The 16,589-nt window shown below is 43.9% G+C and overlaps 1 protein-coding gene across 1 annotated transcript; it reads left to right on the top strand.

Annotated features, from left to right (window-relative positions):
* The first annotated feature begins 1,169 nt into the window (after nt 1–1,169).
* LOC139460798 (carboxypeptidase B-like) lies at nt 1,170–10,996 on the top strand. The gene is made up of 11 exons (XM_071242274.1): nt 1,170–1,282; nt 2,379–2,460; nt 3,705–3,838; nt 4,572–4,683; nt 5,418–5,525; nt 6,651–6,749; nt 7,391–7,501; nt 7,833–7,920; nt 8,856–9,067; nt 10,123–10,207; nt 10,797–10,996. Exons 1-11 carry the CDS (start codon nt 1,170–1,172, stop codon nt 10,994–10,996), a joined length of 1,344 nt encoding a protein of 447 aa, XP_071098375.1.
* Nucleotides 10,997–16,589: the final 5,593 nt, after the last annotated feature.

Below are 16,589 nucleotides of genomic sequence, written 5' to 3'. Positions count from 1 at the left end.
GCATGTTATCATGATAATGCAGCAATTGAGTGCTGTACTTTTTCTGGCATGGAACTTTCTTGGCCGACTCTGAGGGTAAATTGTGCGAGATAAAAGCAACATGTCAGTCAATCATGAGGCTGTAAGTCTCGGGGACAAACTTGTTGACTGGGCTGTAAGAAGTGGCTTTCCACTGTTTCACACAAATAGTTTGTTGACTATTTTAGGACTACACTTCCCGGAGTTCCCCAAAGATGCCCGAACTTTAGTTGGCACACCCACATCTTATGATGTTTGTGATGTAACAGGGGGGAAATATTACCATTTTGGTATAAAATCTAATATCACTGTGGTCTCAAATAGCAGTAAATATAGGTCTTCAGCAACCCATGCTTGCCAAAAAAGGCGACTTTGCTTGTCGTGAAAGGCGACTAACGGGATCGGGTGGTCAGGCTCGCTGACTTGGTTGATGCATATCATCGATCCCAACTGCGTGGATCTATGTTCATGCTGTCAATCACTGGATTGTCTGGTCAAGACTCGATTATTTACAGACTGCCGTCATATAGCTGGAATATTGCGGCGTTAAACAACATGGGTTGCTGAAGACCTATTCTTCCCCGGATCTTCACGGGCCGAGTATCGAGAGAGCAAATGCGGCGTTAAACAACAAACAAAGAAGTGGTTATAAAAAGTGATGACACCATTTGTTTGTTTGTTGTTAAACGCCGCACTCAGCAATACTCCAGCTTAAATGACGGCAGTCTGGGCCAGACAATCCAGTGATCGATATCATGAGCATCGATCCACGCAATTGGGTCATGAGGACATGCATCAACCAAGTCAGCGAGCCTGACCACCCGATCCCGTTAAACGCCTCTTAAAAGCATAGTAGCCTTTTACGGAAAACATGGGTTGCTGAAGACCTACTCTACCCAGGATCTTAACGGGTCTGCTGCAGTACCAAAGAATGTTGCCATGATATTCATCTGACATTCTTTGGTGGTAACTGCATGTCCTGCTCTGGTACTCGGACTATTTGGTTCTTGACAGCCACTTAAACACGAAGTACACTAAAGATAGCTCCTCTCAGCTAAGTCGGGATCTGGTTGTAAATGTGTTACTTGAGACGTGAAACTTTTATAGTCCATCGTAATTGATTACCTTTTGTCCGCCTTAAGACCATGTGGATGTCAGCTGTGAGACAGTCGACTTCTAGCTCCACCGGCGCCATGAAGGTGTTAGCAACCCTCCTAGTTGTGTTCGTCGCAGGTATTGCGACTGCAAAGAAATCCTATCATGGGTAAGTTTTTGAAGTGACAGTTCATCAAGTCTAATTGGCAAGATATCATCGTTCATTGCATGTAATACATGTGAATACCGACTTAATGATGTGTTTATGTTTAACACCGCACTCAGCACTATTCCAGCTATATGACGGCGGTCTGTTAATAATCGAGTCTGGACCAGACAATCCAGTGATTGATATCATGAGAATCGATCCACGCAATATTGGAATACGATGTCATGCATCAACCAAGGCAGCGGGCTTACCACTCGATCATGCTAGACAAACATGGGTTGCTGAAGACCTCTTCCACCCCGGATCTTCACGGTTCTGTAGTCACGGGGTGGATCTTCACAGGTTGTGTAGTCACGGTTAGTGACTATATGGCCATCGCGCGTCACACCCGTGTTCAATTCCCTGCATGGGTAGAATGTGGGAGACCGTTTCTGGTGTCCTCCGCCGTGATATTGCTGTGTCATTGCTAAATACGGCGTTAAATAAACTAAGCGGCAAAAGAAAGTATAGGTTGGCGATTTGTAATTTTCCTAAAATCAGCGATAACTAGTGGAAAGTGGGTATCGGGAATATGACTGCCCAGGAACAGGTACCAAAAAACACCTCACACGAACGCGCCACCTTTGCCGGCGCTAGTGCGGTGACAAAAAATGGTGCTACACACAGCATGCATTGAGGCGGCTGAAGGTCATACACGCGATTGAAGGTGACATTTTAGACAATTTTTGAAAATGAAATTTCTTACCCCACCATTGTTTACCTTGAGCTTACCTTACCTGTGATTGCACAATTTCATTGAAACTGTGGTTGATCAATCATTTGTTAACCCTCTCTAGATTATATTATAATTCACAACAAAACCTCTTGTTATTTTTTTATCGATCATGGAACTCGACCTTATACTTTCTTTTGCCGCCCAGTTTAGAACTCCCTCACGAGAAAGACAGTATTCACATCCGCGACTCGATCAAGGCCATAATTAATTTAAAGACATGTGCCAAGTGTTTGGATATTAAAAGCACATAACAAAAGCGATGGTCCAATGTCAATAATGACAAGAATACTCCTATCTTTGAACAAAACTTCCTTGTTTCAGCCACCGACTTGTGTCAGTGAAAGCTGCTGACAAACAACAGTTCGATGTACTGGATCGGATGCTCAGGACAGCTCAACCATGGGTACTGGAGATAATACGTTTTGCACCAGATAGTACGCCAATGGGATGTACTGTTGTTTAGCGCCGCACTCAGCAATATTCCAGCTACATGACGGCGGTCTGTGTACATAATCGAGTCTGGACCAGACAATCCAGTGATTGATATCATGAGCATGGACCTACGCAATTGGGATACGTTGCATTCAGCAATCCATGCTTGCCGTAAAAGCCGACTATGCTTGTCGAAAGAGGCGACTAACGGGATAGGGTGGTCAGGCTCGCTGACTTGGGTGAAACATGTCATCGATCCCAGTTGAGTGGAAGGCGACTATGCTTGTCGTAAGAGGCGATTAACGGGATCGGGTGGTCAGGCTCGCTGACTTGGGTGAAACATGTCATCGATCCCAGTTGAGTGGAAGGTGACTATGCTTGTCGTAAGAGGCGATTGACGGGATCGGGTGGTCAGGCTCGCTGACTTGGTTGATGCATGTCATCGATCCAAGTTGAGTGGATCGATGTTCATGATAGATGGTCCTCAGCAACGACGGGGTAGATGTTGGTATACTCCAGTGACAAAGTCAGTATAACATTCATCAGGGTCGCTGACTTGGTTGATGATACATGTCATCGTATCCTAATTGCGTGGATTGATGCTCATTATGTCACTAAAGCTAAAGCTGCGATCACTTTGCTGAAACAAGACGAAGAGCCTCCTTGTTATGAAGTATGCCATCGATTGACCAATGTTAGCGGACATTTCATTTTGAAATATTTCAGAGAAATTGGTCTGTATTGTAACTTATGCTTTTATTGTTAATTAGTTCATGTGGTTGTCTGGAAATGTCTTATTTTTAACCTTATGGTTTCTTTCATATAGCATCTGTAATATTTTTCCTACGACATCACTATATATTTTAATGAATGTATAATACCCCCTCGTCGTTACATGGCAGAGATATTACCGATGCGACGTTACGTTTGACTCACTCACTCCAGCTTGCCGTAAAGGCGACTATGCTTGTCGTAGATGGCGACTAACGGGACGGGTGGTCAGGCTCGCTGACTTGATTGATGCATGTCATCGTTTCCCAATGCGTGGATCAATGCTCATGATGACAATCACTGCATTGTCTGGTCCATGCTCGATTATTTGTAGACCGCCGTCATACAGCTAGAATAGTGCTGACTGTGGCGTTAAAGAAAGCATGAAGCAAACTACCAAAGTTGTACACGTTTGAGGTAAATGACCCTCTATGTATGTTACAGCTGGACTTTTGGAGCTTACCGGTGATCAACAAGACATCGGTCATCCGGGTCCCTCCTGGCAGCTATGACCTGTTCATGAAGAGGATGGGCCTTGCCAACATCGGCGTCACGCTCAAGGAGAACGATGTAGAGGAGTATGTCAATTGAATTTTCGACGGTTTTCCTCGAATGCCATTATCGAGTGAATGAGACAACCTTGATCTACTCACAGCGTTTTACGCTAGCTTAAAAGCGCACTCAGCAATATTCCAGCTATATGGCAGCGGTCTGTAAATAATCGAGATTGAACCAGACAATCCAGTGACTGATATTATGAGCATCGCTCTACGCAATTGGGATACGATGACATGCATCAACCATGTCACCAAGCCTGACCACCGATCCATTCAGTCACATCTGATGACAAAAAATTGGTTCCTGGGAACTTCAATTCCTACCCGGAATATCCTAGCGGTCCCACTTGTACATTTGTTGGTTACGACGGGGTAGAGTAGGTCTTCAGCAACCCATGCTTGCCTTAAGAGGCGCCTCACGGGATCGGGTGGTCAGGCTCGCTGACTTGGCTTATGCATGTCAACGATCCCAATTGCGTGGAAAGATGCTCATGATATCAATCACTGGATGGTCTGGTACAGACTCGATTCTTAACTCAGACCGCCTTCATATTGCTGGAATAGTGCTGAGTGCTGCGTTAAACAAACAATCAGACATTTTAAAAGAACTTAATCCACAGTTATTATTTTTATTGGAATTTACTCGTCAACAGTTTAGAGTATTGGTGTCACATTTCTCAGAATTAGTTCTTAAAGAGTTCGCGAAATATTTTTTCTTTCCTTTTTTCTGGAAGTTCATTGATCGTTATTACAGCTACCTACAGCGCTCCCGTATGCCCGTGAACGGCCCCCACGCTGAAACCTCCCCATTCATCGGCTGGACTGGCGGCATCACTACCCACACTGCCTACAAGCGATACCAAGAGGTGTGGGGAGAAGCCATTTCAATATATTTGTATTACTTCTGTTACAAATAAAACAAACTTTGTTAATTGATGGGCGACCTCTATATTAGGTCAAGGTCAGATGGATCACTTTCTCCAACATGGCTCAAATTTCAGGAAATGCTGTTTTAGTTTATGACAAATCAAAGCATTTCCCAGCTACAGTAAACCAAAAACTCAATACCTATCATATAAGATCAGAGGCACAATAGGTCTTCAGGAACCCATGCCTGTCGAAATAGGCGACTAACGGGATCGGGTGGTCAGGCTTCTTGACATTGTTGACGCATGTCATCGTATCCCATTTGCGTGGGTCGATGCTCATGATGTCAATCACTGGATTGTCTGGTCCAGACTCGATTATTTACAGACCGGCGTCATATAGCTGGAATATTTGCTGATTGCGACGTTTAACAGCAAATAAAGATAACAATATAACGACGAAGCCGATAGGATAGGATCAACGAAGACAGCTAGATTAACAGGAGAATAGTTATCAAGGAGACTGAAGGGGTGATGGTGACAAGGTTCTAGCTATTGTGACACAAGCAATAACATAATCAAGATGCCCTAATTCACCTCCCTCTTCTCGGGTCTACAGACACTTAACTATTGAGATTTTAAATGCATATGAAGCAATTTGTATTCAGAATATTCTCGCTCGAGATACCTTACAAACTTTATGTTTATGTGAATGTGGCATGCATTGTTTTCAGATTGTAAACCTTCTGACTGGTATGAGGAACTCGTTCCCTTCTCTGGTGAAGGAGGTTGATGTTCTCAACACGCGGACTTACGAGGGAAGGAGCATCAGCTACATCAGAGTAAGTCAATAGCGGACCGACCAGCATCAGCTACATCAGAGTAAGTCAATAGCGGACCGACCGGCATCAGCTACATCAGAGTAAGTCAATAGCGGACCGACCGGCATCAGCTACATCAGAGTAAGTCAATAGCGGACCGACCAGCATCAGCTACATCAGAGTAAGTCAATAGCGGACCGACCAGCATCAGCTACATCAGAGTAAGTCAATAGCGGACCGACAATAAAACATTCAGTTGGGTTTGGGGCCCGAGTCGACCAAGGCCAACAGGAACCCGTTAGGCCATCGGTTTCTCCTTGGATTGCAGATGCCAATACTGAAATACCTGATATCAATGAATTTTATAACAGGACATTAACACACGGAGACTCTAAAAGATGCTGCTGAAAATGGTGACACTAATTACGAGGACCACGTTCTGAATAACATTGTAACATTCGAAGAAAAACATGATTTGTTTGTTTGTTTGTTTAACGCTGCATTCAGCAATATGCAAGCTATATGACTGCCTTCTGTAAATAATAGAGCCTGGACTAGACAATCCAGTGATTGATGAGCATCGATCAAAGCAATTGGGATACGATGTCATGCATCAACCGTGTCAGCGAGTCTGACCACCCGATCCCGTTAGTCGCCATCATTAGTGACATCATAAGCATCGATCATCGCAATTGGGATCCGATGGCATGCATCAACCAAATCAGCGAGCCTGAAACCCGTTTCCTTATGGTGGGCTAGGAGTCAGCATACAGTGTCTGAGTGGGGTATTCGTGTCAAACTGCGGCATGCTATCAATCGGTATCAGGCCGGCTTAGTACAAGCAGACACACACACACGTGCATGCACGTCGCTATATGAGTGCAATAATCTTGGACGCGACGTTAAACCCCATTTCACCACTATCACCTGAAGACCTATTCCAACCCGGATGTTCCCAGGTGAATTGAGTTAAACCGATAGTGAAAAATGTGGTCGACACCTTCTTCAGTCATATAAAATGCTTTGTCATATAGAAATCACTTTGAATATTTTTATTGTCAAAGTTATGTGTGACATCGGCGGTGTAAAACACGACAATATTGAAATGGAGCCTTAGTTGTTTTTCTTATATGGCGACTGTTTCAGCTCGGCACAGGGGGCGATAAGCCAGTGATTTTTATCGAGGGATTGATTCACGCCAGGGAGTGGATTGTAGGCGGCAGCCTCATGTACTTCATGGACAGAGTAAGTGTCCTGTCATAAACAATAATCACACAAATATCGTCTACAATGTTATGAGGAAATTATTCATGAAACAGTACGTGTGTATATTGACGTCGCAAAGACGGCCAGCTTGCGCATGGACTTTTTGTATCATTGTATCAGCTGATTCCATATATTTATATTTGTTTGTTTTTAACGTTTTTCACGATGACATGAACACGTCCCATTTTAATTCTTGAAACCCATTAGTCCAGAAACACTCCATGATGTGCACAGTCTCTGTCAAAGGAATTTACACAATTCAACATCCTGTTTTCATGGGTTCATAGTATGGAAGAAACTATTACGATGACATGCATCAACCAAGTAAGCGAACCTGACCGCACGATCCCGTTAGTCGCATCTTACGAGAAGCATAGTCGCCTTATTCGGCATGTGTTGCTGAAGACCTATTCTACCGGGATCTTCACGGGTCTCAAATCACGGTAAATGTATGTCCTTATTACAGCAGTTTTAGCTACTGAGTGAGTGAATGAACAGAAGGAGTTTGAACCCACGTCAAGGGTAGCAAGCTTCCAAAACAACATACAATCAGGGCTAACATAGCACACTGCGTATTTCACACGGGCTTATATACTGAACACCACCCTTTGTATTTACAGCTGCTCAGTCGGTACGGTCTGGACGCTGAGGCCACCTTCCTTCTTGACACGTATGACATTTACGTCGTGCCAGTGACAAATCCAGATGGCTACGAGTACAGCCATACTTCTGTAAGTCGTAAAACCAAGTCACCTTGTCCACTATCCGTTAATTAGTTAGTTTTTTTGTTGCTTAACGCCGTACTCAGCAGTGTTCCAGCTATATGACGGCGGTCTGTAAATAATCGAGTCTGGACCAGACAATCCAGTGATTGATGAGCATTGATCCAAGCAATTGGGATACGATGTCATGCATGAACCGTGTCAGCGAGTCTGACCACCCGATCCCGTTAGTCGCCTCTTACGACAAGCATCGTCGGCTTTTACAGTAATCATAGGTTGCTGAAGATATACAAGGTTATCATGTCTTCTTGAATTAAACATTACCTTTCTGTTTCCATAGCAACGGCTGTGGAGAAAGAACCGTTCCGTTCCTCGCAATGGATGCCGTGGTGTTGATCTGAACAGGAATTTCGATGCCTTCTGGGGAAGTAAGTAATATTATTTCAAACACACTATCCCTTCACATGATCCAACGGGACCCGTGAAGATCCGTGGTAGAATAGGTCTTCAGCCACCCGATACCGTGAAAGGCGACTATGCTTGTCGTAAGAGGCGACTAACGGGATCGGGTGGTCAGGCTCGCTGACTTGGTTTGATGCACGTCATCGTATCCCAATTGTTTGGATCGATGCTCATGATATCAATCACTTGATGGTCTGGTCAAGACTCGATTAGTTGTAGACCGCAATCATATAGCTGGAATATTGCTGAATGCGGCGTTAAACAACAAACACACAAACAAAACAAAAATTATTTCAAACACAATATTCCTTTTCATGAAGGAACATGTAACGCTTCATGTTTCTGCTGGGGCACTGAAGACCCGGGGGTACTTCCTTCCATTTATTGTGATGGTATCCGCTGTCATGGCGTGAATTTTGCACCATATACGTGATGTTGGGTTTCACGCTAAGACGATGCACAACTGTTGCCTTTCCTCCCACATTAAAGATATAACTTGCAATACTGTTCAAGTAGGTGTTACACCCGGCGATGTTCACTGTTTGCCCAACGGTCTAATTTGTTTTTTTATGGCTTAGACCACTGAGTCACCCGTACTCACACCCACAGAAAGGACGCGTGAAGAGATAGAGGGTCTTCAGCAACCCCAAGCTTGCCGTAAGATGCGACTAGGCTTGTCGTTAGCGTCGACAAACGGGATCGGGTGGTCAGGCTTGCTAACCAGACTGATGCATGTCACCGTATCCCAATACGTAGATCGATGCTAATAATGGCCCAGACTCGATTATTTACAAACCGTCGTCATATGGCTGGAATATTGCTGAGTGTGGCGTTAAACAGCACGCAAGCAAACAAACGAACCTACAATAGCTGAAAGTCACGTGACGGTGTATTTATTCAGCCTTGGGCGTGAGCACCAACTGCAACAGCGACATCTACTGCGGCCCGTCCGTGTTCTCCGAGGCGGAGGCTCAAGGTATCCGGGACAAAGTCTCTGAGATCAACGCAGGGGGTCAGCGTCTCCACGCCTACCTGGCGGTTCACTCCTACTCTCAGCTTGTACTTACGCCCTACTCGTACGACTACGTCAAACCAGACAACTTTGTTGAAGTCGTAAGTTACAGTACCGTTTCCATGCAGACCCAACCTTAAAACAGACCCGTGAAGATCCGGGATCAAACAGATCCTCAGCAACCCATGCGTGTCGTCAAGGGCGACTATACTTGTTATAAGAGGCGACTAATGGGATTGGATGGTCAGGTTTGCCGATTTGGTTGATGCATGTCATCGTATCCCAATTGCGTGAATCGATGCACATGATGTCAAACACTGGACTGTTTGGTCAATACTCGATTATGAGCACTGTAAAAAGTACTGCTAACAGCTTCAGTAGCAGAGCCATTAGTGATGTCATTTGATTGTGAAGTCATGCTACCCAATGACGTCACAATGGTCTACAAAGCATAGTGATGCAATTTCATTGCAGCGATATCGACAATGTAGACACCGCTTGATCGCTTGATCTCTGACTTGGTTGATGCATGTCATCGTATCCCAATTGCGTGAATCGATGCTTATGATATCCAGTACAGGATTGTCTGGTCGAGACTCGATTATGAGCAGACAGCCCTCATATAGCTGGAATATTGCTGAGTGTGGCGTTAGCTACATTCAAATAATTAGTTCCCTTAATTTCGTCGTTAGCATATACTTCGTTTAGGTACATTGAGTATTAAACCATTAATCCAAAGTATTGTTTGTTTCAATATGATACAATGCAAATTGACTTATCGATGATTGTATCTTCGGTTGATAAATCTTTCTAACCATTTCTAAGATACCCTCTGAATTCAAAGCAACGGTATCCTGGTGTATTTTGACAGCTGAATTACACCCAAATACATTTCTGGTGACCCCTGAAGATCCGGGGTGGAATAGGTCTTCAGCAACCCATGCTTGCCATAAATGGCGACTATGCTTATTTACAGACCGCCGTCGTTCAGCTGGAATATTGTGGCGTTAAACAACAAATACACAAGACATTTCTAGTTGTGGCTTGGTTCATGTACTAGATCCTTTTTTGATAATGTGTCCCAATATGTTACCAGACATATGTTTTCAGTAAAGCCTGCATAAGGTTGAATAAAGTTACGCATCCGATGTTTCAGGAAGCGGCTGCTGCAGAAATGACGAACGCCCTGAGACTGCCCTTCAACACAGACTACAGATGGGGCCACGGCCCCACCACCCTGTGTACGTACACCACGACGTTACTTCGGCCCGTGTATTAACCCTTTGAACGTGGAAAAGTTGGAAACGTTGTCTGGCCCAGACTCGACTATTTACAGACCGCCGCCATAAAGCTTGAATGTTGCAGGGTGCGGCGCAAACAAAGCAACCAACCAACGTACATTCTACCTTATTCAGGCTGTGCCTCAACATGTGCATCTACAGCTGTTTGTTTGTTTGTTTGTTTGTTTTTGTACGTTGTGCAGAGTTGCGTCCCTTGGGCACGCCAGAAACCTATGATTGTGGGTTCGAATCCCGGTTCACCCCGATTATGTTTCTAGGTTTGTCAGCACCATACCCATGATCGTGGGTTTCATCGAAGTGGTAAACGTCAGAGACCTGCATCACTTCGGGCTTTCCTCCCACATTAAGCTGACACGCCGTGATATAACTGGAATATTGTTAAAAGCGGCGTAAAACCCTACTCACTCACTCACTCACTATTGTCATGTAGCGCACTTAATATGTGGCTTTTTTGTTTGTTAAATCTATTATTATTATTATTATTATTATTATTATTATTATTATTATTATTATTATGTGATGTTTACAGACCCCGTGTCCGGGGCTAGCGACGACTGGGGGATGCTGGGAGGTGGAGCGCGATACACCTTCACCTATGAGCTGCGTCCTAAGGAAGCTAACTTTGAGATCAGCCCTACCAACATCATCCCCAATGGCTATGAGTTCTGGCTCTCTGTTGTTGCTTTGGGGTGCAACATGAATGGAATATCCGCCACATGTAATTTCTAGCTTTTGAAATTAAATCTTGAAAATAATTCATTAATTTTTGGTATCGTTACTCGTTATATTGTAAAATGTGGTCTTTATTTTGTATGATTTCACAGACGTGATCGGAAAATAAATACATCAATTGACACAATCGATGTTTTCTATTGTTCACACATATTTCAAACATTGACCCGTGAAGATCCGGTGTAGAAAAGGTCTTCAGCAACCCATGCTTGCCGTAAAAAGCGACTATGCTTGTCGTAAGAGGCGACCAACGTGATCGGGTGGTCAGGCTCGCCGACATTGTTGATGATGCATAACATCGTATCCCAATTGCGTGGATGGATGCTCATGATGTCTGGATTATCTGGTCCAGACTCGATTATTTACAAACCGCCGTCACACAGCTGGAATATTGATGACAACAGACAACAAACAAACAGACAAACAAATGTACCCGTGCATATAACGGAGTGTAAGTGTTAAGTTACAAAACATAGCAACAATCTAAACTAGTGTCCAAAAGAAACGATACCAACTTATTTTCAAAATTGTTTTTTACTAAGTGAATTGTCTAGTATGAAAACATGCCAATTCGTATTGCACATCCCAAACACAGCATAGTCGATAAAAAATACCGGGAACACGTGATCACTTCCGGGAAAAAACGTACATTTCGTGAAAGTGACATTTCCCTCTCTAGCATGTTCTGCACGTGCATAAAAACTGTATAAAACGGCTGATCAGACACGTTGATATCACAGCAACAAAAAGAACACAAGATATGCCACGTTTGACAGCCATCGTTGGAATGGTCCAACCAGGACCGTCACACGTCGACGTCGCCAGAAGGTTAGGCTGCGCACGCATCGCTATCACCAGGTTGATGCAGCGGTTACGTCAGACAGGTCAGACGTCAGACAGGCCCAGGAGTAACCACGCCCCGTGAAGATCGTTACATCCGGGTATTACACCTGAGGAACCGCACCGTAACAGCGACGTCCACGGCGGCTACAGCACTGGGACACAGGATCAGTCGACAGACCGTCTACAGGAGACTACGGCAGTGGGGTATCCGGCCACGTCATCCCTACCGCGGACCGCTCCTGACGCCTCGACACCGGAACAACAGACTGATCTGGGCCAGGCTAGTTCGACGTATTATGTTCTCTGATGAGAGCAGATTCCTCATCTTCAGAAACGATGGACGGCAGCTTGTATACCGACGATTTGGTGAACGTTTGGCGCCTAACTGTATCCAACAGGTCCGGCCGTTTGGAGGTGGAGGGTTAATGGTTTGGGGTGGCATATGTGGTGACGTCAAAACGATGCTTGTCGTAATTCGTGGAAACCTGAATGCACAGCGTTATCTTGATGACATCCTACGGCCTGTTGTGGTGCCCTTTATTCAGCAATAGCCTCGTGGACCCCTTTTCCAACATGACAATTCAAGGCCACACACAGCAAGATTGACACAGAACTTCCTTGCCAACGCCAACGTACAGGTTTTGCCATGGCCCGCATGTTCACCGGACACCATCGAGCACTTATGGGACCATCTCGATCGGCAAATCCGACGTCGCCGTGTGCCTCCAGTCAACGTCCAGGACTTGGAACGATGTCTCCTCGAGGAATGGCAACACATCACTCCCAACGTCATCAGACGTTTGACGTCATCAGTCCGTAGGCGTGTTCTGGCATGTATTGATGCTCACGGTGGACATACCCGCTACTGACTTGACTTTGAGACGTGTGGTGTGACATTTCCCGTTGTTTCTGTGATCAGTGCTCTAACGAAATGTTCATTTTTCGACCCCACCCATCTTTAAAGGCTTGTCATATTGGTTGTACAGATTTTATTGAAATGAAATTTTTGTACAGATGTTGTGAAAGGATTTCTCAAAAGCATAACACCAATCCTAAACTTCTGCATTATTTAGTTTTTCTTTTATGTCGTTGCAAACAGGTGGTATCGTTTCTTTTGGGCACTAGTTTATTTGTAATTCGCCTGATCAATGTTTTATCATAACCAACTCACTGACAAAATCCATACTTGGCAACAGGAGACAGAGCGACTCGCCCTAAAAGCGGGGTGGTGTAAGAATTATATTAACAATGTCAATATAGGGTGTGACCACCATCTGTGTTGATACAGGCAAGACAGAGGAGGTGCATTGGAGACTCCGGCTGATTGAAAACAGCCTGGGGTATGTTCTTACAAATGTTAAGCAAAGAGTGGTTCTGATCTATGCTTGCCGTAAAAGGCGACTATGCTTTTTGTAAGAGGCGACTATGCTTGCCGTAAAAGGCAACTATGCTGGCCGTAAAGGGCGACTATGCTTGCCGTAAAAGGCGACTATGCCTGCCGTAAAAGGCGACTTTGCTTGTCGTAAGTGGCGATTATGCTTGCCGTAAGAGGCGACTATGCTTGTCGTAAAAGGTGTCTATGCTTGTCGTAAGAGGCGACTATGTTTGCCGTAAAAGGCGACTATGCTTGCCGTAAAAGGCGACTATGCTTGACGTAAGAGGTGACTATGCATGTCGTAAAAGGCGACTATGCTTGCCGTAAAAGGCGACTATGCTTGCCGTAAAAGGCGACTATGCTTGACGTAAAAGGCGACTATGCTTGCCGTAAGAGGTGACTATGCTTGCCGTAAAAGGCGACTATGCTTGCCGTAAAAGGCGACTATGCTTGTCGTAAAAGGCGACGAACGGGATCGGGTTATCATGCGAGTGTGTTTGGGGATGGTAAATATTCTGCATTAGGAATAAACATTGTAGCCCTGACGAGCTCAATACATAGTGTTTATTCCTAATACAGGATATTTACCATCCCCAAACACACATGCGTGATAACCTCTTTATCATATGATGTCATTCTTTAATTCTGTGCTTCAAAATCGCTTTCACTCTCTCACAAACAGTATCTATCATTGCGAGTTTTCCTGGAATGCGCGTATTAATTTTTATTACGTCACAGTGTAAGTGATGTCAGTCGGACAGTGACAGTAGCCAATATTGTTCCAACTGAAATCTGTTTCTTACACAGTTGCGAAGCAACATATACGCAAAACAACAATTGTTTTTACTTGTATTTCGCGGCAATCCATCGTTCTGTCCGCTAGAGTAACTTCCCTTCGTCAAAGGGAAGCTACTCTAACCCTAGTCTATGAGACGTCACGGCCACGGCCAGACGTTGTTGACAGTCTGTCTGTCCTGTCATAACGCTAAGAAGTGTAGTCAGATGTACACACAGCGACAATACGAAACAAGGTAACAATATTCAAACATATTTCGGGCAAATCCAACTATTATTATTTGTGGAAAAAGTTTCAAGCCGAAGAGGTCTACAAGAACAGATATGGCTACTGATCCCGCTTGGCTAGGCCTAGTGCCCTCGGAAAATTGTTTCGAAAATTATATCTCCAAACTTTTTAAATGCCTTAGCTACTGATTTTCAGTATATTAGATTGTTTTTTTGATAATGATAGCAGTTATCTCTGTAGTTTATCCAGATTCCCGATGGTTAATTCTGACTCGATTGCCGAATGACGACGCCATGTTTGTTTATAAACAGTGAAGGTAGTCCCAACTTGACCTTTCATATTTGCATCTCTATCCGCATTTGACCCCAACGGATATCGTTTTTATCCACTGGCTTTATCCTGCCGAGAGACCTACCCATTATATGATAAATAGAGAATCTCACCCGAGTGTCTTTTGATATCAAATATATCAACGAGTGTTGATATATTTGATATCAAAAGACACGAGGGTGAGAATTCATTTATCATCCAACATCATTCTTCCAACATTTTCAGTTCGTAGACAGTAATAAGCAGTGTCCTAAGTGTAAAAAGAACTCTTAACAGCTTCAGCAGCAGCGCCATAAGTGATGTCATTTGATTGTGACGTCATGGTAACCACGAGTTACAGTGTAGATATCGCTTGATCTCAACCAAGCGATATCTCCTGTGGAAGCCAGTTTGGGATGATAAATAGAGAATACTACACTCATTCTCGTTAGATACCATTTGAACGAACGAATGGACTTTCTATGATATCTGACCGAGTTAAAGTGATGTCAAATACCATAGAAAGTTCACGAGTTTCGTAAAAATGGTATCTTACGAAAATAAATGTGGTATTTTATTCATTACCCACGTTAAATATATATTTAAGTGTAAATACATGACAACTTTCGTTCGTTGACAGACCAAACTGAAACCGGTTGGAAAATCTGATTGCGCATGAATATTTATAAATACCTAAATACGGAAATTGTTGACATTTCTATGCATACGCATTCGCAACATGCACGTGCAGTCGAGTTTGCAAACATAACAGTACCGACGCTCAAGATCCTTATGGAAGAATTTCTTCAACTTATGGTAATTCAAGCGCCATGTTGTTAGTACCCGGGACACCTATAAGAAAATTTAAAAAGTCACATTAGCGCGGCGCTTTGACTATCGGACCAACAGTCGATCACTCGCACTGCCGGAGTCCCGTCTGATCAAAATGGTTCGGTTTCCTTGATCTATCAGCTCAATTGATATCCTGTCCGTACCATTTTGGAAGAGGGAAATCAGAGTGTTCGCCAAAGACATTCATGTTAACTGTATCAACCTATACTGAAGACGTAAAAATCAACAAACTCACGTCTGCTGGCATGTCAGTGACAGCTTCGAACGAAGGGCAGGGTCGCCACCGGAATAAGAAAAGACAACCGTGATATACTCACAGCGTTTTACGACCAGAGATAGGGAATGTTATTGTTCTCATATGGGATATTATTGGCCACATAATCAGAAATCAGGCACCGTTCTAAAGAGTTGTCGGATGATTGGTATCGGAAATGTTCACTTTGAGTGATCTGGTAGTGCAGTCGTGAACAAACAACTCCCGAAACAGTGCCACAAAATACGCTTCGAAGAGGACACTGATGGCACAACCGGATCATCCCAAGTAAGTCTAGATAACTGTCCAGATAGCTTAAACTGACTTCATTTCACCACGCTTATCCTTTTACATTACGAAAGTGGTCGGGTGCGTCACGCTCATTGGGACCCTAGATCTATTGATTGGTACTCGTACATTGTAAATGGGAATGAGTGAGTGTGTGTGTATGGTTTTACGCTGCTTTAAGCAATTTTCCAGCAATATCACGACGGGAGACACCAGAAATGGGCTTCACACATTGTACCCATGTCGGTAACCACACCCGGGTCTTCGGCGTGACGAGCGAACGATTTAACCACTAGACTACCCGATCGCCCCTGTAAATGCTCGATTATATAATGTCTGTAGAAGCTCTGTGCATAACTTATATAGAATGCAAACCGAATTTGATGCGTGTGACTATCTTGTTTGGTTTAATAAAGTGTTTGTAAATATCTCTCGCTCTTATGAGATTGCTTCAGTTCTGCCTTGTAGTTGCAAAATGAATGACGTCTCGCGATTTTTTATGAACGAAAAAAATAGTCCCGGTGTAACAGAGGTCACGGTTACCCAATCAAAACGAATAAAACAAGGTCAACCTTGTACGACACACGTGTGACGTACGGATTTAGTATCTTACCACCTGTATCTTCACCACGTAGGTAATAGAATA

Source organism: Haliotis cracherodii, unplaced genomic scaffold, assembly GCF_022045235.1.
Source record: "Haliotis cracherodii isolate W230 unplaced genomic scaffold, xgHalCrac1.p SCAF_14, whole genome shotgun sequence".
In the NCBI taxonomy this organism is placed as follows: Eukaryota; Metazoa; Mollusca; class Gastropoda; order Lepetellida; family Haliotidae; genus Haliotis; species Haliotis cracherodii.
The sequence above is the reverse complement of the archived record's forward strand: the minus strand, read 5'-3'. Positions and strand labels throughout refer to the sequence as shown.

Coding starts and splice junctions, on each gene's coding strand:
- LOC139460798 (XM_071242274.1), top strand. CDS start 1,170: ATGTCAGCTGTGAGACAGTCGACTTCTAGCTCCACCGGCGCCATGAAG. Junction 3,839..4,571: donor AAGGAGAACGATGTAGAGGA/GTATGTCAATTG, acceptor TCGTTATTACAG/CTACCTACAGCGCTCCCGTA. Junction 7,502..7,832: donor ACGAGTACAGCCATACTTCT/GTAAGTCGTAAA, acceptor CTGTTTCCATAG/CAACGGCTGTGGAGAAAGAA.